Source organism: Taudactylus pleione, unplaced genomic scaffold (genome assembly GCF_031769625.1).
Source record: "Taudactylus pleione unplaced genomic scaffold, aTauple2 ptg000013l, whole genome shotgun sequence".
NCBI lineage: Eukaryota > Metazoa > Chordata > Amphibia > Anura > Myobatrachidae > Taudactylus > Taudactylus pleione.
The window spans coordinates 1,077,284-1,103,276 of record NW_028284416.1 but is presented as its reverse complement, the minus strand read 5'-3'; the positions used below and the strand labels follow the sequence as shown (position 1 = coordinate 1,103,276).

Here is a 25,993-nt window from a genome sequence, read left to right as displayed (position 1 = left end):
ACAACGATTTTTTGAACGATTATCGTAGTTCAAAAAAAGTGTTCATTACACTTTAAAAAATCTGACAATCGATTTTTTAGAACTACAAACGATTTTTGCACATTCCCTTAATGAAAATCATTGGGTTGACAAGTCTGACTGAACTACAAACGTGAACGCGCATGAACGATAATCGTTCATCGTTTGACTCAGAAAGTGAACGATTTTCTCAAACGATTATCGTTAAACGATATCGTTTAACGATAATCGTTCAAAAAATCGTTGTGTGTGTATGCAGCTTATGTTTTGTCAGTTGCACAAATCACAAGTGTATAGGGTTATGTCATGTACATTTATGCAGGTCAGTGTCACATTTTCACTCATCTGTAATTTATTACTGGGAAATTAAATCTTTAGAAGAGTTTTACTTGTTGTCGGCAGGAGGAACGGCTACAGCAATTTTTTCTGTGTTGGCTACAGCAATATGGCTGAAGTATGGGACATATTTCTATTAATACTCCATCAGTATGTCTATTTACTGACAGCTTGCACCCATGTTAATCTAATATTGCAGTGCGGACCGAGCTCAGTTTCAAGGGGCTGCTGGAGAAATAAATAATATATTTCATGTAGTACAAATATACCAGATAATCTACTACTGTATTAGGTTCTTTAAGCTATTGATGTTGTGGTTTTAGAGGGCAGTATAATAATTTATCTACGCATTACATATATCAAGCATGCTATAGCGACCCATGTAGGCTTGGGGCCGGCGAAGTGTCCCAGCACCTGACTAAGGGGTCTATTTACTAAGCAGTGTTAGGAGACAGAGTGAAAAGTGATAAGGTGCCAGCCAATCAGCTCCCAACTGTCATCTCACTGGCTGTGTTTGAAAAATGACAGTTAGGAGCTGATTGGCTGGCACCTTATCACTTTTCACTCTGTCTCCTAACACTGCTTAGTAAATAGAACCCTAACTGTCTGCAAAACTAAGGGATCATTGCATTTGGGTAGATTAATGAGGTTCCCTAGTGCATAATTCCACCAAAAATGACTTTTCTGTGGCATCCCGGAGAATCCCTGTTTTTTAAACAGGTGGACATTATACTCCGCTCAAGGGGCAAGGACGGCCCCCACAGACTGCCGCAGATGTCAGAGGACGAAATACTGACCGCATCATCAACACAGATACATAATATGATGCTTCTACGTTTTGCTGATCGTACTCCACCCAAATCTGAATTTTCACTTTTAGGTGGAGTTAAACTTCAGTCATCTTACAATCACATAATAACAAAAAACAAAACAGCACAGTGGGAGGTGTGTTGTAGCCATTTATGCAGTTGATGGTTATTTTAGCTAAAGAAGAAGCCAAGCTGCAGCAACAACTGTCTCGTGTCAGCAAGCTATTGAATAGCAGGGTTCCTTTTCAAAAGAAATCAATGCATACCCTTTAACATAAACAAGAGAGACGCCTCCCACTAAGTTTCTCCCGTCAGAGCACGTTTGTTGCCAAAACGACCCTTAAGGCTGCCAAAAAACAAATACCGTCAATATATCGCACCGCAATCTACTGCAGACCTCTCTGGCAGGGAGACGGTTAAACTGTTCATGGCTGACAGGAATTTGCGAAGTGGTTAATGGGGGTGACCCGTTTTTTTTTTCACCGTTTCTTTTTCTTTCTTTTTTTTTTCCTTTTTTAAATACATACAATAATTTAAAATATATAATTTTCTGTTTCAATTTTTTTTTTTTTTAAGTTCAGCAAATTAATTTATAGCTTTGGCAAAAACAATTTAGACAAAGAGAGGTGACTGATATTGTAGGGGTGTGTTAAATAATCCACAATGACCAAAGACCTCCGTCAACAACCCTTGGCTTTGCTCTCCACCGTTATGGCCAGAGGTTAAGTTGTGCTTGGTGTTGGGCTTAGGTGACGCAGATGATATGAGCGAGATAACTGTCCACTGATATGGTTAAGTCATTGCCTATACCTGTCCATCCATGCGTATGTACATTGCCACTTAGAAAAAGTTGGTAGGGAAGAGACACAAAGTAAGGGAAGAGAGAGAGAGAAAGAGAGAGAGAAAGAGAAAGGTAGAATTTGGGGTAGGACAAGAAAGTGCTGGGAACAGACAAACTACAGAGAGATGCAAGAACTCATCGAGACGAATGGAAGGAAGGTGTAAACGATGTTGGTTGAGATATCACTGTCAATCACAGTTTATTTCACTGATATGGAACTCAGAAAGAAGTAGATATCTGCAGTTAGCTGCCCTGGGTCCCACTTCTGACACCAGCCGAGATAATACTGAACATTAAATAACAGTTCTCCAGGGCAACCCCAGTCACAGAAGCTATAATACAGCTACATGATGGTACAGGAAGACAGTGGATTACGGATCTGGCAACTGCAAGCTGCACCACAGTACTGGCGAAAGGTCTGGTAGCAACTGCGGTCTGCTTCGCTGTTCCATTGTACCGGGTTGGCTGACAGGGCCTCCGTTGGCAACCTGTTGAGAATGCTGGTGTTCACAGCCAGGGCTGCCAGGCCATAGTCTGTAAACAGCACAGTTTCCCTCTTGCAGGTGGGGCACGAAATGAATTTGTACTTGGGGCATGACTCGTAGAGGATCTGCAGGCACTCCTCACACACAGAATGAAGACAGGATAAGATACGGGGCCTCTTGTTTGTAAAATTGTACATGTGGCCACAGGTCGGACACTCTAAAGGTTCGCAGGGGGTGGACGGGTGCAGCACGTACTGGTTTACTATAACTTCATCGGAAGGGGTTTTGCGATGGTAACAAATCTCCGTGCTAGCTTTCCGCTGGCCAGGGTAGATCTTTTCCCGCCGTGGCGCAGGAGGTGTCCTTGGAAGCCCCAAAGTACTCGGAGCGTTTTCCAAAGCGGGCATTTCCCCGCAGGCCTGGTTGACAATAATTTCGGAGTCTGAGGGCCAGGCACGTTTGGCAACTAAAGGAGGCTCCCTCCGTGATGGAGGCCCATACCGCTGTTGAGCGTTCTGGCACTCTGAGAACTTCTCCGCCTGTATGATTTTCATGGCCTCCATCTTGATGATGACCTGCTGCCCTTTCAGACACGACATAAGGATTTTTTTCACATTACTGTCCGCAACTTTGTTTTCTCCTAGCGCCCCCTGCATGTGGCTGGAGAAAGATTTAAACGCTCAAACCTAGAAATACTTGTTTGGCAAAGAACGCGATGTGGGAGGAGCTAAGCAGAGCAAGGTGTCCTCCAGAGATGTCCATGGTCTCCTCCAGGATGAAATCCGCCGGTGGATGTTACATGATCGTGGATGATATGCAGGCGGGTTGGGGTAGAAATCCAATCCCTTAGGATTTTTTTTCCAAGATAGGGAATCCTTAAAAGTTTGATATTATACCACGGTGATTTCCCCGGAACTCGTTGGGTATCACAGCCCGTTGAACTTGGGAGCTGCGGAGGACAGAGATCTGCAAATTTCACAGGAACACGGTACAATCCACGCAGATGAGTTTGGTTGTACAATAACACCACATCAAGGGCATTGTGTAGCTTGGGCACACGTGCTCCACCTCTTTCGGTTTTATTGCTGTTTGTGCTGTGAGGCTGCAGCCGGATTGAAGAATGTCTCAGCGAATTCCTTTCTCTTGGCTGCCGGTTTCTCCCACTAACAGGTCAGATGCATTCCTGGAGACTGATGATCTCCATGCTAGGCTGCAATGGGTCAGATGTATATCCAGACATCCTACTTTAATGAGGACTCCTTACAAGGGGAGGTGAAGTCTTGGAACTGGCTGGGCTGCTCTGTGGCTGAAGGTAACAGGGGTGCCCAGTTTACCTCTGTCAATCATTACCACTGCTACTGCAAGGTGCTGACGTGATGGACCCTCTGTTTCTCCAGGCACCTGTGTACAAAACAGAAGAAGAAGGGAAAAAAAAAAAAAAAACAAGCACGTTAGCAACTTCAAAATAACATTTTAACCCTCTTTAAAAGCAGCGATGATTTTCACCTTAGCGGTCTTAAAAAAGGTTCAGTAAACACAGAACTTGAGTTTCCTCTAAATATGAGTGAGAGTTACGTACGGCTTCTCCCAAGTAAAACTATCCACCATCCATAGGCATTAAAGGGGGGTTGTGCATTGATTTATTGGTTTCCAAGAACAGATAAAAGAATAGGACATTTAATACAAACAACAAATTTTAATTTATTCATTCCTGTAAAAGAGTTAATCAGCCAGTTAAGAATGAATGTAGGCAGACCTCAGGGACTGACAGACATTAACTATTACAGTCCTGTTATTTTATGCTGCCATGTATCAAAAAAACAAATGGAGGAGGCGTCAGACAAACCCGCCTACACGCAATTGTTTATAAAAAAAGATTCAATAAACTAAATTGAGAGATCATTATTGTCACTAAAAAACGATGATTTCCTCTACCTGTGATATCATTCTCATTCTGTGGCTTTCTGCTGCCTCCATTCTCCCCCTCACATCATGTCACTGCCCCTGTCACATACAGCCCTGTCCTCACTAACACATCACTCATCTCCTGATATACTCTGTGCTGCTGGGGGACCCTGCTCCTCCCACTATATAACTCTCAGTCTGTGACTTCCTGCTGCCTCCATTCCCCTCCTCACATCATGTCACTGCCCCTGTCACATACAGCCCTGTCCTCACTAACACATCACTCATCTCCTGATATACTCTGTGCTGCTGGGGACCCTGCTCCTCCCACTATATAACTCTGTCTATGGCTTCCTGCTGCCTCCATTCCCCTCCTCACATCATGTCACTGCCCCCGTCACATGCAACCATGTCCTCACTGACACATCACTTATCTCCTGATATACTCTGTGCTGCTGGGGACCCTGTTCCTCCCACTACATAACTCTCAGTCTGTGGCTTCCTGCTGCCTCCATTCCCCTCCTCACATCATGTCACTGCCCCTGTCACATGCAACCATGTCCTCACTAACACATCACTTATCTCCTGATATACTCTGTGCTGCTGTGATGCCTTGCCTCTTACACTAGAAATGCAGGGCCTGATGTAGGAAAACCCGATGGTTTGAGTACATCTCTGATATTATGAGGTCTGTGCATGTGCCCTCTGTCACTACCCCAGCCACGTGTAGACCTGCCCTCACTGCCACGATCTTATGAAAGGGATCTTTCATCGTAAAACATGAATAGTGCCAGCTGGTTATTATAAATTGAAAGATCATTATTGTGACTAAAAAAACGATGATTTCCTCTACCTGTGATATCATTCTCATTCTGTGGCTTTCTGCTGCCTCCATTTCCCTCCTCACATCATGTCACTGCCCCTGTCACATGCAGCCCTGTCCTCACTGACACATCACTCATATCCTGATATACTGTGCTGCTGGGGACCCTGCTCCTCCCACTATATTACTCTCAGTCTGTGACTTCCTGCTGCCTCCATTCCCCTCCTCACATCATGTCACTGCCCCTGTCACATGCAGCCCTGTCCTCACTAACACATCCCTCATCACCTGATATACTCTGTGCTGCTGGGGACCCTGCTCCTTCCACTATATAACTCTCAGTCTGTGGCTTCCTGCTGCCTCCATTCCCCTGCTCACATAATGTCACTGCCCCTGTCACATGCAGCCCTGTCCTCACTAATGCATCACTCATCTCCTGATATACTCTGTGCTGCTGGGGACCCTGCTCCTTCCACTACATAACTCTCAGTCTGTGGCTTCCTGCTGCCTCCATTCCCCTCCTCACATCATGTCATTGCCCCAGTCACATGCAGCCCTGTCCTCACTAACACATCACTCATCTCCTGATATACTCTGTGCTGCTGGGGGACCCGCTCCTCCCACTACATAACTCTCAGTCTGTGGCTTCCTGCTGCCTCCATTCCCCTCCTCACATCATGTCACTGCCCCTGTCACATGCAACCATGTCCTCACTAACACATCACTTATCTCTTGATATACTCTGTGCTGCTGGGGGACCCGCTCCTCCTACTACATAACTCTCAGTCTGTGGCTTCCTGCTGCCTCCATTCCTCTCCTCACATCATGTCACTGCCCCTGTCACATGCAGCCCTGTCCTCACCAACACATCACTCATCTCCTGATATACTCTGTGCTGCTGGGGACCCTGTTCCTCCCACTACATAACTCTCAGTCTGTGGCTTCCTGCTGCCTCCATTCCCCTCCTCACATCATGTCACTGCCCCTGTCACATGCAACCATGTCCTCACTAACACATCACTTATCTCCTGATATACTCTGTGCTGCTGTGATGCCTTGCCTCTTACACTAGAAATGCAGGGCCTGATGTAGGAAAACCCGATGGTTTGAGTACATCTCTGATATTATGAGGTCTGTGCATGCGCCCTCTGTCACTGCCCCTGCCACGTGTAGACCTGCCCTCACTGCCACGATCTTATGAAGGGATCTTTCATCGTAAAACATGAATAGTGCCAGCTGGTTATTATTTACAGTAACAAAATAAAACTGAAATGTGTAGGAAACAGTCAGTTTCACTTCCTATGTTATAATTTGCACACAGGACAACCTCCAGCTCCTCTCACTTTTATAGTGTGAAACCCACTTCCTGTTTTCCTTTTATTTTTTTAAATTGCAATAACCCCAACTCTCCCTGAAATAGTACTCATCTCCCTGACTCCCTGAAATAGTACTATTCTTCCCGACTCCCTGATATAGTACTCATCTCCCCGACTCCCTGATATAGTACTCATCTCCCCGACTCCCTGATATAGTACTATTCTTCCCGACTCCCTGATATAGTACTCATCTCCCCGACTCCCTGATATAGTACTCATCTCCCCGGCTCCCTGATATAGTACTAATCTCCCCGACTCCCTGATATAGTACTATTCTTCCCGACTCCCTGATATAGTACTCATCTCCCCGACTCCCTGATATAGTACTCATCTCCCCGGCTCCCTGATATAGTACTCATCTCCCCGACTCCCTGACATAGTACTCATCTCCCGGACTCCCTGACATAGTACTCATCTCCCGGACTCCCTGATATAGTACTCATCTCCCCGACTCCCTGATATAGTACTCATCTCCCCGACTCCCTGATATAGTACTCATCTCCCCGACTCCCTGAAATAGTACTCATCTCCCCGACTCCCTGAAATAGTACTCATCTCCCCGACTCCCTGATATAGTACTCATCTCCCCGACTCCCTGATATAGTACTATTCTTCCCGACTCCCTGAAATAGTACTCATCTCCCCGACTCCCTGAAATAGTACTCATCTCCCCGACTCCCTGATATAGTACTCATCTCCCTGGCTCTCTGATATAGTACTCATCTCCCCGACTCCGAGAACCACTGCACTAGACGATATACTGGATGATTTGTCGTAAGGCGAATCTGAATGACAAATATCTACATTGTCAAGTTCTATCTCCATCGGCCTGAGCTGCCGCAATGGTGACGGAAGGAGATGATGCCGACACAGCGTCCCCCGTGCGATTTACCTTGCACATTAGACCCTCCGTTTAATGGGACCCAATAGAGTCGTATACTCTAACAGGGCATAGGAAGGCCTCACACACAAGTGTCATTTCATGTCTGATACTGTAACACTGACAGCCAAAAGAGAATGAATGGACCTGTACACACATCCTTACTGTACTCGGCCTCCTCCTGTGTACCCCTCCCCACAGAAATGATCAGCATTAAGTCCTGTTCCAGGGCGCGGGGCTGATCACCGGGGTTGTAACCACATTGCTCACAGCACTTTATCTGGGTTAAAGACTTGTGCAGGGTTACTCAAACCCAGGGAGAGTAGGAATCTCAGTGTAAATATAGGCTGTTTAGTAAATATGGATAGTGAAGTTTATTACTAATTGTGACAAGCCACAGACTGTGACTCACGGGCAGAACACAGTGTACATGAGCCACGTAACAATGGCCGTGTGATTTTGGACATCCTGAGCTCACACACGTGCTGCAGGAAATGTACCAGTCTGTTCCCAGTCCTGAGACATTACTCCAGTGACAGGGGAAGAACATGTGTTAGGCTGCTTCTATCCCATAAACAAGCATTTATCATGGTAACGGTAGTGCTATCCCCTGCATGGGACAATGACCTGACCTGTAACGGTAATCGTATGGTACAATTACCTAACCTGTAACAACCCTGTGTATGGTACAATTACCTAACCTACAGTATAACAGTAACAGTACCCCCGTATAGTACAATGACCCACCTATAACAGTAACAGTACCCCCGTATGGTACAATGACCTAACCTGTAACAACCCTGTGTATGGTACAATTACCTAACCTGTAACAACCCTGTGTATGGTACAATTACCTAACCTACAGTATAACAGTAACCGTACCCTTTGTATGGTACAATGACCCACCTATAACAGTAACAGTACCCCCGTATGGTACAATGACCCACCTATAACAGTAACAGTACCCCCGTATGGTACAATGTCCCACCTATAACAGTAGCAGTAGCCGTGTATGGTACAATGACCCACCTATAACAGTAATGGTACCCCCGTATGGTACAATGACCCACCTATAACAGTAACAGTAGCCCCGTATGGTACAATGTCCCACCTATAACAGTAATGGTACCCCTGTATGGTACAATGAACGACCTATAACAGTAACGGTACCCTGTGTATAGTACAATGACCCACCTATAACACTAACAGTACACCTGTATGGTACAATGAACAACCTATAACAGTAACCGTATCCTGTGCATGGTACAATGACCCACTTATAACAGTAACGGTATCCCGTATGGTACCATTAATGACCTATAACAGTAACAGTACCCTGTGTATGGTACAATGACCCATCTATAACAGTAATAGTATAGTACAATGACCTGACTTGTAACAATACCCTTGTATGGTAAAATGAACCATTTCTAACAGTAACGATATGTATTGTGCAATGACCTGACCTGTAATGGTACCCCTGTTGGTACAATGACCCATTTGAAACAGTAACTATACCCTCTGTACGGTGCAATGACCCACCTGTAACAGTAGCGGTACCCTCTGTATGGTGCAATGACCCACCTGTAACAGTAACGGTACCCTCTGTATGGTGCAATGACCCACCTGTAACAGTAATGTTACCCCTGTATGGTGCGTTGACCCACCTGTAACCGTAACAGTACCCCCTGTTGGTACAATGACCAATTTGAAACAGTAATGGTACCCTCTGTATGGTGCAATGACCCACCTGTAACAGTAACGGTACCCTCTGTATGGTGCAATGACCCACCTGTAAAGTAACGGTACCCCCTGTATGGTGCAATGACCCACCTGGAACAGTAACGGTACCCTCTGTATGGTGCAATGACCCACCTGTAACAGTAATGTTACCCCTGTATGGTGCAATGACCCACCTGTAACAGTAATGGTACCCCCTGTTGGTACAATGACCAATTTGAAACAGTAACGGTACCCTCTGTATGGTGCAATGACCCACCTGTAACAGTAATGGTACCCCCTGTATGGTGCAATGACTCACCTATAACAGTATTGTTACCCCTGTATGGTGCAATGACCAACCAGTAACAATAACTGTACCCCCTGTTGGTACAATGACCAATTTGAAACAGTAACGGTACCCCCTGTATGGTGCAATGACCCACCTGTAACAGTAACGGTACCCCCTGTATGGTGCAATGACCCACCTGTAACAGTAACAGTACCCCCTGTATGGTACAATCTCCCACCTGTAACAGTAACGGTACCCCCTGTATGGTTCAATGACCCACCTATAACAGTAATGTTACCCCTGTATGGTGCAATGACCCACCTATAACAGTAACGGTACCCCCTGTAAGGTGCAATGTCCCACCTGTAACAGTAACGGTACCCCCTGTATGGTGCAATGACCCATTTGAAACAGTAATGGTACCCCCTGTATGGTGCAATGTCCCACCTGTAACAGTAACGGTACCCCCTGTATGGTGCAATGACCCACCTGTAACAGTAACAGTACCCCCTGTATGGTGTAATGCCACCTATAACAGTAACGGTACCCCCTGTATGGTGCAATGACCCATTTGAAACAGTAATGGTACCCCCTGTATGGTGCAATGTCCCACCTGTAACAGTAACGGTACCCCCTGTATGGTGCAATGACCCACCTATAACAGTAACGGTACCCCCTGTATGGTGCAATGACCCACCTATAACAGTAACGGTACCCCCTGTATGGTGCAATGGCCCATTTGAAACAGTAATGGTACCCCCTGTATGGTGCAATGTCCCACCTGTAACAGTAACGGTACCCCCTGTAAGGTGCAATGTCCCACCTGTAACAGTAACGGTACACCCTGTATGGTGCAATGACCCACCTATAACAGTAACGGTACCCTCTGTTGGTACAATGACCCACCTGTAACAGTAACAGTACCCCCTGTTGGTACAATGACCCACCTGTAACAGTAACAGTACCCCCTGTATGGTGCAATGACCCACCTGTAACAGTAACAGTACCCCCTGTATGGTGCAAAGACCCACCTGTAACAGTAACAGTACCCCCTGTATGGTGCAATGACCCACCAATAACAGTAACGGTACCCCCTGTATGGTGCAATGACCCATTTGAAACAGTAATGGTACCCCCTGTATGGTGCAATGCCCACCGTAACAGTAACGGTACCCCCTGTATGGTGCAATGACCCACCTGTAACAGTACCCCCTGTATGGTGCAATGACCCACCTATAACAGTAACGGTACCCCCTGTATGGTGCAATGACCCATTTGAAACAGTAATGGTACCCCCTGTATGGTGCAATGTCCCACCTGTAACAGTAACGGTACCCCCTGTATGGTGCAATGTCCCACCTATAACAGTAACGGTACCCCCTGTATGGTGCAATGACCCACCTATAACAGTAACGGTACCCCCTGTATGGTGCAATGACCCACCTATAACAGTAACGGTACCCCCTGTATGGCACAATAACCCCACCTACTTCAGGAAATGCTTCTATTACATAAAGAGCTGTATGGACTCAATGTGCTGCTGAGCGATCCCTACTAATATCCCAGACACGTAACAGTTTTTTTGCTTTTTTTTTGCCTCTTTCCTACATTTTCTCTGCATCTTCTCGACTGGTCAACATTTAGAAGGCCGACATGGCCATTAGGTTGCCCACCAATATGTAGACACGTATTTAGTTTGACATGGTTAAATGGTCGACACATTCAATAGGTCAACATTTAACATGTTGACACACAAAATGCCGACTTTTTTTGTTTTTGTTTTTTTTATGATGATGATTTTTAGGGTTAGGTTTGGCCTAAAATAAAAAAAGTAAACTTTTTTTGTGTCGACATGTGAAATGTCAACATTTTGAATGTGTCGACCATTTAACCATGTTGACCTAAATACATGTTTACATTTTGGTGGTCAACCTAAAGACCATGTCAACCTTCTGTCATCATTCGGAACTTGTCGATCTTCTAATGTCGACCATCAAGCTAATCAACCATTCACTCCACACTCATTTCTTTCACTTTTCTTCCTGTATTTCTCTTCCTGTTTTCTGCTTTTCATTTTTTAACCAGATTCAAATTACCAAGAATAGAAGAAAAATCAAATCACAGGCTGCAAATACAAAAACACAAAGCAAAAAACCCAAAATACATGTTCGAGAGTCTCCAAGACATTCCAGTGTAGGGGGCACCTATTATTGTGTTCACCACTTGGTTCAATCTTCTCACGCAGGGATAGATGTATCAAACCTTCGAGAGAGATAACATGGAGTAATTGCCCAAAGCATCCAATCAGCTGCTTGCTAACATTAATCTAGTTTAGTATATGAAATGGCATTTAGATGCTGGTTGCTATGGGCAATTGCTCCACTACATATCTCTCAAAAGTTTGATACGTCTCCTCCACATAAAGAATCCCAAGTGCTATGTAGAAGATATTGCCAATGTCGCTCAAGCGCTCCTGAACCTTGTGATTCCCCTCAGAGAATAAACTGATAGCTATGCCTCCCCTGGCTCCTTTCTGGCTACTGTGTCTGCATCAGGACATCTTCATGGGTTCGCTGGAGGCTGTCTCTCTGTCTGCCTCAGACGTGACCCTGCTCAGTACCTGACTCCCTCTCCTCTCTAGGCTGCTGCTAAGCACATTGCTATCTTTGATTAGCTCTCACTGTGGCAGATGAATTAAGCTCTGGAAAGTGATAAAGTTTCCAGAGCTTAATACATCTGCCCCAAAGTCTCTCGCTGTTCCAGGACCCTGGACAGCTACTATACAACAGCTTGGTGCAAAATATTTATTTCTGTGACTTTGCTTCACTAAAATCGTTACTGCTCGACTCGCTTTTGCTGCAGATGAATTGTTCATACACCTAAACCTTCCTCAATCAATGCTGTATAGAACTATGAAAACCCCATCAAAATCCGTCCAGTGGTACAAGAGATTACCCCGAACGAACAGGCAGACCCTTAGGGGTATATTTACTAAAGTGAGAGTTTTTAGAAATGGAGATGTTGCCATAGCAACCAATCAGACTCTACTTAACATTTAATTAGCACCTTCTAGAAAATAATAGCTAGAATCTGATTGGTTGCTATAGGCAACATCTCCACTTCTAAAACTCTCACTTTAGTAAATATACCCCTTAAACCAGGTTTATATACTGTATATAGACAGAGAGAGGGAGAGAGACAGAGAAGAGATATATACGCACTGTGCAATACCATTCTTGCAGCTGTGTTTCTTCTGTAATCTCCATCAGTTTCAAACAGTTTCTGTTATCAATTTCCCTTACAGTCGATGACCGTTTAGATATACAATCATCCAGAACATCTCAGTTCCTCTTTGGTAGAGCCTCACTTTGCACTGTGCAATGATAACTGGCTGAATATTACTTATCAACCCTTTCAAAACAAGAGGTCATTATCTTGACACATACTGATATATTGCAGAACATCCTTTTATTCCTGCAAACAATTTGCTATAGAAGCTGTCTGTTCTCATTTCCAGTACATGCACCACTGGTCTCTCCAGACACGAGATTTGTAGGAAGGCTACGCTGGCATGCGCCTAGGGCGACAGTGGCACAAGGGCAGTCTTTTCTAATAATTATATAATGTAATATTAACATTACTTATACATTAAAGCAGTGTTTAAGGTTGGGCTGAATAATGTGTTAAAATAGTAAGCTCTGGGGTCTAGAACCACAGAGTGTTAATGCAGTGAAGAAGGTAGAATGGGGCATCACAAGAAGAGGGGGATAGGCAGATGTTTTTCCGAGTGAATGACCCTTAGTACCAGAAGGTGCAGGAATTGGTAGCACAGGTAGATGATTTCTGAGTGAATGACCCTTAGTACCAGAAGGAGCAGGAATTGGTAGCACAGGTAGATGATATCCGAGTGAATGACCCTTAGTTCCAGAAGGTGCAGGAATTGGTAGCACAGGTAGACGATTTCTGAGTGAATGGCCCTTGGTACCAGAAGGTGCAGGAATTGGTAGCACAGGTAGATGATTTCTGAGTGAATGACCCTTAGTACCAGAAGGTGCAGGAATTGGTAGCACAGGTAGATGATTTCTGAGTGAATGGCCCTTAGTACCAGAAGGTGCAGGAATTGGTGGCACAGGTAGATGATTTCTGAGTGAATGGCCCTTGGTACCAGAAGGTGCAGGAATTGGTAGGACAGGTAGATGATTTCTGGCTGAATGACCCTTAGTACCAGAAGGTGCAGGAATTGGTAGCACAGGTAGATGATTTCTGAGTGAATGGCCCTTAGTACCAGAAGGTGCAGGAATTGGTAGCACAGGTAGATGATTTCTGAGTGAATGACCCTTAGTACCAGAAGGTGCAGAAATTGGTAGCACAGGTAGACGATTTCTGGCTGAATGACCCTTAGTACCAGAAGGTGCAGGAATTGGTAGCACAGGTAGATGATTTCTAAGTGAATGGCCCTTAGTACCAGAAGGTGCAGGAGTTGGTAGCACAGGTAGATGATTTCTGAGTGAATGGCCCTTAGTACCAGAAGGTGCAGGAATTGGTAGCACAGGTAGATGATTTCTGAGTGAATGGCCCTTAGTACCAGAAGGTGCAGGAATTGGTAGCATGGGTAGATGATTTCTAAGTGAATGGCCCTTGGTACCAGAAGGTGCAGGAATTGGTAGCACAGGTAGATGATATTTGAGTGAATGACCCTTAGTACCAGAAGGTGCAGGAATTGGTAGGACAGGAAGATGATATCTGAGTGAATGACCCTTAGTACCAGAAGGTGCAGCAACTGGAAGCACAGGCAGATCCTATGTTCTTCCAAATGACTACAATGAGATCGGAGTTACACGTATAAGTTATAGTCCATGCAGGTACAAGTGTACATTTTGTACATCCTTCCGAGTTACTCCAAAGTCCACATGATATAATCTAGACAAAGTAAACAGTGGCGTCTTTGTGTACACCCAGGAGGTCTCTATTTTCACATTGATAAAAAAATGATTGCGCTGGAGATATAGAATTACTTATTTCTGTAACACTCTGAGGCACCCTTATGTGGCATTTAGCAACTGAAAGTGAGATGCGCTTTAGTCCTGCATATAAAAAGTTATCTGTACCAAGTGGGAAAAAAAGAATGTGCCCCAAATACCCATTTCCACATTCTGTGCCACCATCTCTGTACCACCACAATTCTGCAATATGTATATAAAGGAAGTCTGATATTTAGGGTTCGCTGATTCCTCGATCTCCTGGGTATCAAGGTGAAAAGCCAGAAATTAGGCAGCCCCCTGGACGTCCTGTGAGCGTGGGTAAGTCTGGTCGAATTGTTCGTAATGCCCTTTATAATCCTTTTTACATCATCAACTGTAATCGGTATGAAATACCGCCGGCTGCGCCTGGCCGACAAAAGCAGAGTTCACGGCAGCAGAAGCCCGACAGCGCTGGAAATCCCAATCGTCGCTAAGGTAAGTAGAAACTAACCTAACCCCCTAACCCTAACCCTCCTTAGGGGTGCCTAACCCTAACCTCCCCCCCAAGTGCCTAAACCTAATCCCCCTCTAAGTGCCTAACCCTAACCCCCCCTTCCCCGCTGCCTAAACCTAAGTCCCCCGGGGGGTGCCGAACCCTAAGTCCCCCACCAGGGGTGCCTAACCCTAACCCTCCCTCCCCCTAGCCTAACACTAACCCCCCCGGGTGCCCTAAACCTAACCCTCCCCCCCACGGCTGTCCGCTCGCGGCGCCCGGCATCCCTTCGATCGCGGCGCCCGCCATCCCTTCAATCGGGATCGGGATATTCCGGCAGCCGGCTTCCCGATTGTAGCGGTTGTCGGGATTCCGGCAGCCGACTTCCCGATTGTATACCCAGCACCCACCTCACCCATTACACTAATGACTGCTTCCGAGCTTCCTAACTTTATATCACTGCAAAACTCTGGTGCTTCTATATTACATGTATTTTTTTTTTTTTTTATTGTTTTGTGGGGGGGAGGGGGTCAGCAGGAGTTTGCAGTCAGCTGTTCTGGGTTTTTCTGTTTTTATTCATTTAAATTTTGAGCTTAAAAACAAAGTTAAAAAAAAAAAAACAGTGATACAAAAAGTAAGAGAAAAACAAAGCAATGACAAAAACATTCCTGTGCCCTTGACATCACTTAAACGAGTCTGTGTTACTGGAATTGTAAATGAAGCAGTAAAAACAAGAGAGTGTGTGTAAAGGGTGAAACGGGTCATGTTTGGAGATGTGTCATCGGAGAACAGAATAACCCTACAATGTCACTTGCAGCATGTTTCCGTGTGGGAAGTATTCACTGTAATGTATGTACTATGATATATCACAAAAAAAAAAACAACAACAAAAACATTGTATTCAAAAACGCCAGCCCAGCTATTTAATGTGCAAATATGAAATATACATACTGCATGACTACATTTTTAGTTTTCCACACGATGCAAAATTTTAAGAGCTTTTCCTTTCTTAGCAGAATTTGCCATTTAAAAGAAAGTCCTAGACAGATGCCTATCATCATTTATCATCACCTTTATCTTTCTTTGTTTTACGCAGACCATAAATGAACTGCAGAATTGCACACTGCTGCTACTGCGTTAGCATTTTTTGGCGTAGTCGACGGCAACTTTATGCTAATGCCAGTATCAGCCCTACCTCTGGTGTACAGCCGTGCGTCTGAATGCAGAAGGGATGGGATGCCCACTTTGAGTCACAACGATTAAAAGCACCAACGGCACCTGCGCCTGCTCCGTTATAGGCGCAGGGTCTCTGTCAGAGTACGGCCTCCAGTGTCTGCAAATAAGCACCTGATTCCAAAGCCACTCATGCGACATGCTCGCAACACTCCTATAACACACCCCCATAAGAAGGAATATCTTTGTCGGAATAGCCACCGCTCAGGAACAGCCAATACACCCCGTAGTCCGCGTGGCTCAATCAGTCCTGCGACTCTGTGAGAACACACCATGGGATGAATGCACCGCGCAACATTTTTGGGATATAGATGTATGCGCAGTCGAAGAAAATCACCAATTTACGTTATATCATTTTAATACCAGATGTATTTAGCCATTCTTTAATTTACACTCAAGCCTCATTACACAAAGGAGCTTATTCAGAGTCGGTCGTGAGCGCTCGCGACTGACTCGATGTTGCCCCACAGCGCATGTGTACGACGGAGCCGGCTCCGTCGTGCACATGCGCGAGACCCGGCTAACGACGGGCACTCCGTCGTTAGGGGTCTCGTAGCAGACGGGGCGAGCTGTCGATGTTGAGTGACAGCTCGCCCCGTTTGTTGGGCGGGCCGGGGGCGTACCCGGCCAAACGGAGGCGTTCCAGTCGGAATGCTTGCCGTTTGGGGGCGGCCCCACTGACATCATTGCTGATGTCAGTGGGGAACTTCCTGCTCAAACAGAGCAGGAGGCTCCCTGGGGCTTACGAGTGCCCAGACCGTACCCTAGGGTCTGGTCGTAAGCCCCGATGGTCGCGATGGTCTTGACCATCGCGACCATCACCCATGTCGGTCGTTAGAGCTGTGGGTGGTAACCTACAGCTTAACCATCGACAAGGAGGCGGCCGTTCAGGATGCAAGCGGCCGCCCTGATTCAGAGCGACCGCTTGCATCTAACGACCGCCTCTGAATGAGGCCAAAAGTCCCTGGAACTGCACAAATGTCAGTAAGCTGTAGAGTAGGGTAAAGCCGTTTAATCCACTAGGAGCAGGTGTTCAGCCTGTATTAGGGCAAATACATGATCAGTGTCCTCTAGTATTAGCCCTGCTTTCCACTAAAGCAGCGTATTCTCACTAAAGTCAATGGGAGGCGCTGTTTGTCTGCAAATTTCTACAAAGTCTGTGCCCAAACCAGGTTCCACACTTGTAGCAGGAAAACTGGAATATTTCAAGTAGAAGCTGATTCTGCATTTACCTATACCGCGGTCCCCACACCCACCGACGCACAACCAGATTTAATGTGGTAGGGGAGTGGCGACTAGGGGCTTCCTATTCAGTTTTAGAGCAGGATTCAATTAGCCGCAAAAAGCTGAGATCGTCGAAAAGCGCGATGTTTTCGGTTCATTTGCGTTTTTTGCTTACTCAATGCGCGCTCCTGCTTTTCGCTCTATTCAATTGTAAAACAGGTGAAAACGCATATATGCTAATGCAGCGATTAACGGAACCGGCGAAAAGGTCAGTTTTTTTTTGGGGGGGGGAATCAGGCTCTACCCCCAATAAAGCCTAACTCACCCGGGGAATCGTTACAGACGTGTATTAGTAGCCATAATAAAAGTAATTAGGGATCTTATATTGAGTCAAAGGGCTGTTATATGCATATTTACATAGGTGTGGAAAAATGATATTAAGCCATGTCTTTTATGAAAAATATTTGCTGTAGTTACATTAGGGGTACATGTAAATGGATACTAGTAAATTTTGGGGTTTGTAAAGTACAGAATAAATAAATGTTAAAAATTCACCTGCTGCAGCCCCCTGCAATCCTAAAAACACCTGTCCCATCTATACAGCACCCCAAAATACCTGTCCCAGTACTTTAGACCCATTTTCCAACACTTTTTAAATTTTTGCCCCAAAAATTATGTTTTTTGGGGTGATTTAAAATTTTTTTTTGCCTGATTAGTCACTAGGGGGGTGTCCATAGGGCTCTGGATCAGGGTGTTTTTGTCTTTTTTTGGAGCAGCCTCCTGGCCGCTCGCATAGCTGTGGGTGACCACCCACAGCTATAGCGAGCGGCCAGGAAGATGGTCGCGAGGTTCAAGACCATCGCGACCATCGGGCTTGCAACGACACCCTTGTGGTAGGGTCTCGTGGCCGCAAGCCCCAGAGAGCTTCTGGCTCTAACAGAGCCGGAAGCTCTCCCACTGACAACACTGGTGATGTCAGTGGGGCCGCCCCCAAACGGCAAGCGTTCCGTTGGGAACGCCTCCGTTTGGCCGGCCACCCCCCCGGCCCGCCCACCAAACGGGGCGAGCTGTCACTCACCATCGACAGCTCGCCCCCTTTGGTGCGAGACCCGGAGCGACGGAGCACCCGTAGCTAGCCGGGTCATGTGCATGCGCACGACAGAGCCGGCTCCGTCGTGCGCATGCCCAGTGGGCAAACATCGACCCGGTTGCGAGCGCTCAGCGCTCGCGACCGGGTCTGAATCAGGCCCCAAGTCCCCCATTTGTACCCCAAAATATGGATTTTGCACATCTTTTCTCCTGCCTTTGGGTGGAGAAACTTTTTAGCTTGTTTTTGCCTATGGAGTTTTCTACGCGAAAACGTCCTGGAATTGAATAAGGCGATACTTCGGACACAGGCGAAAGGCGATCGCGGCTTTTCACCTCTAATTGAAGACGGGCCTTAATGGGAATCTGTATCCCAAGAAGATACAAGTTAAACTGTATCTTTTATGTTTTGTCTTTTATCTTTTATGTATGTTTTTTTTCTCTGGCTCTCATTAAATAACGCAGATTAGAGCTTCTTATGTGTGTTCATACGAAACCCAAAATTGTCTGGCGAGCGCGGTAAATCGTTTCACTAAATTAATTTCAATGAATCGCTGCATTGCAAACTCATCTTGCTATTAATGTAGGTGATGAGTTTATTACAGAAGTTTGATAAATGCGAGGAAGAGGATATTGTGCAAAGAGATTGGGCACTTGTGTACAGATGGTGCAACAAGCCAAAACGGATGCCGTCATGTTCGACTTTTATGTTGATTTTATTTTGCACGTAGTTAAATGTAAAAGGCGTTGAGGTGGGAAATCGCCACAATCCGTGGTTTCCAAACACCATGCGACACAAATCAACTGCCACCATTTTGATGTTAAACCAGTTCTAATAACTACAGAATTTAATAACCTGATTTATTTTTATCTTTTGTAGTTTTTCTTTTTTTTTTTTTTACTAAGAACAACTTTTATATATTTTAATATAAAAATGTTAGGTTGATTCTCTGGGATAGATAGTGCTATAATCATATTAAAGTAAATATACAGTATGTGGATTTTATGAACTTTACATAGGGAAAATAGGCTAAAATCAGTAAAAAAAAATACATGGTTCTTAGCAAAAAATATTTTAGAGGCAGACCAAAAGATTTACCGCAAAATGTAACCAAAATATTAGTACATAGGTATCTAATATAAGTACTGTGGGCCTAATTCAGAGATGAAGGCAATGCGATGTTTACGCAGTTGCGAGATTATCGGTAATCTGCGTATACGTCTGAGTTGTCTCACAATGAGGATTTATTTGCAAAGTGACTGACACGCAGGGACAGTTTGTGGGCGGCATCAGAGGGTGCCGACTGAAACGCAGGCTTGCTGCAACCGTTTTTCGGGGTGCGTCTCAGTCTGCGATCCCATATTGCAGTAAATATGGCTTACTTCCAGCGGCCATTCTGCTTGACCACAGGGCTACTCAGAATGTTGCTAATCGACTGATCTGCGACCGACGTTCCGTCTTTGCACGCAGTCGCTTGGATTTATGAAACTGCTGGTGGGCGTCTCAATACAAATCCATGCTGCTGAGACATTTGCATATTTTCACACAGCTGCTGCGTACAAATTCGCAGCTGCACTGGCGGCATTAGCGCCCATCTTTAAATCAGGCCCTGTGTAGTTATAGAAGTGAAAAAAACAAAGTCTTACATTTTTAATTTTAGCGCTATTTTCCTCTTAGTAGCCTGACTTCCCACTTATAAACAGCAGCCAGCTCAAGCACCTTAGTAGCCTGACTTGCCACTTATAAACAGCAGCCAGTTCAAGTATCTTAAAAGCCAGGCTTGCCACTTATAAACAGCTGCCAGCTCAAGCACCTTAGTAGCCTGGCTTGCCACTTATAAACAGCAACCAGCTCAAGTGTCTTAAGCCTGGCTTGCCACTTATAAACAGCAGCCAGCTCAAGCGTCTTAGTAGCCTGACTTGCCACTTATAAACAGCAGCCAGCTCAAGCGCCTTAATAGCCTGACTTGCCACTTGTAAACAGCAGCAACCTCAAGCGCCTTAGAAGCCTGGCTTGCCACTTATAAACAGCAGCCAGCTCAAGCACCTTAGAAGCCTGACTTGCCACTTATAAAGAGCAGCCAGCTCAAGCACCTTAGAAGCCTGACTTGCCACTTATAAAGAGCAGCCAGCTCAAGTATCTTAAAAGCCAGGCTTGCCACTTATAAACAGCTGCCAGCTCAAGTACCTTAGTAGCCTGGCTTGCCACTTATAAACAGCAGCCAGCTCAAGTGTCTTAAGCCTGGCTTGCCACTTATAAACAGCAGCCAGCTCAAGCGTCTTAGTAGCCTGACTTGCCACTTATAAACAGCAGCCAGCTCAAGCGCCTTAATAGCCTGACTTGCCACTTGTAAACAGCAGCAACCTCAAGCGCCTTAGAAGCCTGGCTTGCCACTTATAAACAGCAGCCAGCTCAAGCACCTTAGAAGCCTGACTTGCCACTTATAAAGAGCAGCCAGCTCAAGCGCCTTAGAAGCCTGGCTTGCCATTTATAAACAGCAGCCAGCTCAAGCACCTTAGAAGCCTGACTTGCCACTTATAAAGAGCAGCCAGCTCAAGCGCCTTAGAAGCCTGGCTTGCCACTTATAAAGAGCAGCCAGCTCAAGCGCCTTAGAAAGCCTGGCTGCCACTTATACATTAGGAGGTCAAAAAGTGGTTAAAGGAAATTTGCTGATGATAAGTTAATTACTGTCCCATTTTATTGCACCTTATGGGCCTGATTCACTACGGGTCGCTATTGCGATAGCGTACGCAGACGGCTGATTGTTGCATACCGCGCATGTGTATGCATCACAGTGCGCGTGCACGGTGGCTGAACTGCGATCGCACTGCGATCACGCAGAGCACAGTCAGCCATCACAGAGTGAGTGATAGGCAGTGAGCGTTTGGGGGTGGTGACGGGGGTACTTTGTCAAAACACAGGCGTGCCTGTCCGTTTGAACGCTGTTACATGGGCGTGCATAATTTAGCCACTGCGACGGCATATGCAGCTTGTATTCTCACTGCGTGCATCGAGGTTAGCAAATTCTGAGTAAGGTCTGACCTGCTGTAATTGTGCGTGAGGGGCCGATGTTCCTTGATGGTAACGATGAATATGCAGAACTACAAGGTATTACAGACGTGAGATAGGAGAAGTGGGCGTCTCTATGCTGGCCACGCAACGGCTTTGCGATTGCATTCATTAGTATACTTTCACAGCAGAACTGCGTGCGTAATCACAGCCGAGATTGCAATAGCGATCCGCACTGAATCAGACCCTAGGATCAAAAGGGAAAAACAGCGTCACCGTAACGCTAAATTGTAATCAGAAAAATTACACTTAGACGGTGAAGGCAAGAGATATGAGAGCTGAAATCTCCAGCTCACAAGAAGGTAGGTTAGAAAAAGAATAATAACAATAATAATAATAAATAATAATAATAATTTAAAGAAAAACATTTGAATATACTCTTTTGATTCCTCAGAAGGCTACAGAAAAGTTATTATAAGCTAGATCCAGGATTTATGTGAACAAAACATTATAGAGCTGTCAACTACTGTCCACAGTAACCGTCAGTACACACGTGTCAGAGATTGTGCGGTCAACGTGTCAGCTGACTGCGAAGTGCGAGCCGAGTGTTCTGCACCCAATCAGGTAACACCTTTCATCCTGTCACCGCCCTCTCTACACCCATGGGTACCGGACAATTGTCAGGCCTTATACACCACAGCTCCTTGTCCCTCTTTTTTTTTTTTTAAACTTTCCCTCGTTTTGTAGAAATGCAGGGTATAGGCAGCCCGTGGCTCTCTGGTTGTCGCCCGACTACAAGACCCAGCATACCCTGCCGGGTTTGGGGCCTCCATGGCAACCTGCAAACCATCCATGCCCTGTTTGGTAAATCACCCTGGGATTTGTAGTTCAACAGCAGTTTGACAGCCTTAGACCACCTTCTTCTGGCGCAACCTACGTAAAATCTAACTCTGGCACCGCAATTTGGGCCTCATTCAGAAGTGGATGAAATTACAGCCACGATCCTGTCTGTTTAAGCATCCACGATTGTGTCTTTATTCAAATGCCGCAGTCGATGGTCTTCCTTAGTGTGGAGCTAATCCGCCACTGCGCTCATTAAGACGCACCATCGGAGATTGCGCCAGCCCTATGGGTGGTTCCCTATGTCGCCGACTGTGACACACCCGTGACACGCCAGCCCCTGACTAGTCACCCACCTGTTACCACCCAGCGAAATTGCCTCTCTCTGCGTCCAAATGCGCTCTGCATCTCCCGGCAGTAACCATCGGAACGCATGCAACATCAGCCAACTGCGTTAATATCTATCGACATTGCGTGCAGCATCAAGCCCTATACATTGAGCTCTAAGATGTACATTTTCATTGCATCTGTCATGTATATAACATTTTATTTAGTGTATAGCATGTAAGTTGTAGTTTATGATGTCATGTATGTGAAAGTCAGCACGTGACACTGAACGCCAGAAACAGTGACCATAATAAATGTAAAATGTCCCATTTAGGCCACTTGAATCGTTGGGATGTATGTTCTTAGTAAATTGTCTAACAATATCCGTGTCTGTCCCTGCTAGCATAGGAGCTACAACTGTCAGCCTGCTCTATACATCTAGCGATCTATACTGAGACAATAGAATGTTGGGGAAACAATGGTTTCCAGTAGGAAAGGAAGAGAGACAGAGGGTGGGGGAAGCTGATTTCTCTTTTAATGGAAATACATTTTATATCACTGACTTTATGCTGTACTGATTGTTCAGTTCTGACAATAGAGACATATTTAATCAGTGACAACATAACGTTACAGGAAGAATGTGACTAACGGCTTCGGTAAAACCCCATTTTTTAATACTCAGAGGCTTATTTTGGAAAGTTCATTGTGAACAAATGAGCCATAGCGGCCAATCAGATTACAGGATGAATAGCGATACGTTCCCAGAACTGTTTTACCTTATTTGGGACCTAAAAGGAAGGACAGGGTGGATTGTATAGCCCGAGCAAAGTTCAGGTCTCATGGGGACTAGGGGTCTTCAGATCAGAACTATGGAATTATGGGTGCCCTAATATATATATATATATATATATATATATATATATACTATATATTACCAAATAAGCCCCCCCAGACACTAGTGTATTGTGTCATGGTGTAATGTTATCACCTCAGAACCAGCTTCTCTTTACATGAAGTAATTGCATTTCCTGAGCTTGGTACCTTCCTGCTTGCTTCAGAATGACCTATTTAACGTCTCCTTTTCTCTAAAATATGGTTTGTCTGAATCCTCATTGTCATTATTAATAGAGGTAACACCCCCCTTCACCACCATGTTTGCCAACATCAGTAAACTTACAAATTATCGATCGTCAGTAAATTTCTATAGAACTGTCAGTAATGAATATTTTCCAGTGTTGACAACACTGCCACCCAACACACTGTGCCTGCACCACCTACCCACACAACAACAAACACAGCCCTGCGCCCGTCACTGGTAATGACGGTAGGGTTTACGGTATGTTGCTAGAATTCAGCACAGATCTAAAAGGTTAACCCTTGAAAAGATGACGCGACAACAGAAACACAGCAAATAGAAAAAGCCCTCATCATGCCTGAGGCTGACCAACCAATGCAGACCCTTCGGCCCTGTCCGTTTTTAGCAAGCGAGGGGCCGATGGGGGTGAGCACTTCACAAAATGCCAGTCAAAGCGATGTATTATGAGCTAGTAAACAATAGGATCATACAGATATCAATATTTAACAGCGCAAAGCAAAACGTCAATGGGTAAATAGGAAACGTTTGTAGAGCTGAGCATATTGTTGCACCAATATTTACCATCTGCTCATTTTGCAGAATGCAATGGCACTGGGCACACACCTCCTTTCTGCCCCTGTATGGGATGGCATCACCCGCCGGGCACTGTCAGCAGCAGGGTGCCCCTGTGACTGAGACTAGCAGGGTACAGTGTAGACCCCCCCCCTCATGGACAATGAACCCCTATAGGCTAGCTGCAGGCTTGTCAGGATTTTAGGAGGCCAGATCCCGCAAAGGTTATCTGAAAGGCAGATAAGATGCAGCCTGCACAATGCCCCCCTCCTGCCCCCTCTATAGCTCCATGCTTACACCAACCCCCTAGGCTCCATCCTATTTACATTCAAATAAGATTGCAAACCATGGCAGTCACCTCCATTTGGCACAGGGTGCTGGGCAGATGCTGGGTGGGTACAAATGAGAAAGCTCCAGGACCCCTTCCATCCAGGAATAATCCGCCAGAAATTGGGAAGTTTCCAGGGAAAACGTTGCCTTTCTGTAGCTGTGCAGGGAAGATGCCAGCTTGGACTGTGCCCAGGGATATTAGCAGGGATGATTATTCCCAGGGAGGACAGGATGGGTGGTCAGATGCTCCTCCAGCACCAGGCAGCAGAATGATCTGGGCTGATGGATGGAGGGTCCTGGATCCCATGCAATGCAACAATGAAGACCTCATCCCTGATGCAACACAGGAGCAATGAGGAGTCACTGCCCCCCACATCCCTCCTCCCCCCTTTCCCCAGCCTGCAGAGCCCACACACACACACACACACCCTACATCTCCAGCCTGCAGAGCCCTCACCCTGCACTCCCAGCAGATGAAGAATAAAGCATACCAGCTGCAGTCACTTCCTCCTCCTTGCAGAGCAATGAGCTCTCTTCCCCCCGGTCCTCCCTCTGCCTGGCTGTCTGCAGTGGGCTCTGCAGTGGTAAGGGCTGCTCCTGTTTCTCTCAATCAGCTAGCACAAGCCCAGTGGGCTGCAGCAGCAGCAGCAGCTGAGAGTCCGCCCCCTACAGGGCGAGCTGTCAGTGCACAGCCACCTCCCCTCTCACACCCCCTTCCATTCATCTCCTACCTATATGTCAGTCCATTCCCCCTCCTTTCTGTAGCCTCCTGATGCTGGAGGGAGGAAAGCTGGGTGCAGACACTGCATCTGTACATACCCCGTCAGTCCCCCCCATTCATCTCCTACCTACATGTCAGCCCATTACACCCCTGTCTGCTGCTGGGAAATGACAACAGACATGTAAACACATACACACATACAGCACACGTGTGCACACATGTAGTATGTATGAGTGAGAACAGCACACGTGTGCACACATGTAGTATGTATGAGTGAGAACAGCACACGTGTGCACACATGTAGTATGTATGAGTGAGAACAGCACACGTGTGCACACATGTAGTATGTATGAGTGAGAACAGCACACGTGTGCACACATGTAGTATGTATGAGTGAGAACAGCACACGTGTGCACACATGTAGTATGTATGAGTGAGAACAACACACGTGTGCACACATGTAGTATGAGTGAGAACAGACATATACAGCACACGTGTGCACACATGTAGTATGTATGAGTGAGAACAGACATAGGGCAAATGATGGAGGCAGTGATATTATTGATGAATCTGTATTCCTGAGGCAAATATTAGCAGTTATTCAGATAGATAGATAGATAGATAGATAGATAGATA

The 25,993-nt window shown here is 45.8% G+C and overlaps 1 protein-coding gene across 6 annotated transcripts; it reads right to left on the bottom strand.

Annotated features, from left to right (window-relative positions):
• Positions 1–1,309: 1,309 nt before the first annotated feature.
• Positions 1,310–25,328, bottom strand: RNF208 (ring finger protein 208). Of its 6 annotated transcripts, none has more exons than XM_088469042.1 (2): positions 25,094–25,328; positions 1,310–3,890 (listed from the first exon to the last, which is right to left on the bottom strand). In XM_088469042.1, the coding sequence occupies exon 2, from the start codon at positions 3,143–3,145 to the stop codon at positions 2,348–2,350; it is 798 nt and encodes a 265-aa protein (XP_088325168.1). In that variant the 5' UTR covers positions 3,146–3,890; positions 25,094–25,328; the 3' UTR covers positions 1,310–2,347. The 6 variants fall into 6 exon arrangements, with proteins under 6 accessions (XP_088325168.1, XP_088325164.1, XP_088325165.1 ...); XM_088469038.1 differs by having other exon boundaries at positions 25,128–25,328; XM_088469039.1 differs by lacking the exon at positions 25,094–25,328 and adding an exon at positions 24,665–24,985.
• Positions 25,329–25,993: the final 665 nt, after the last annotated feature.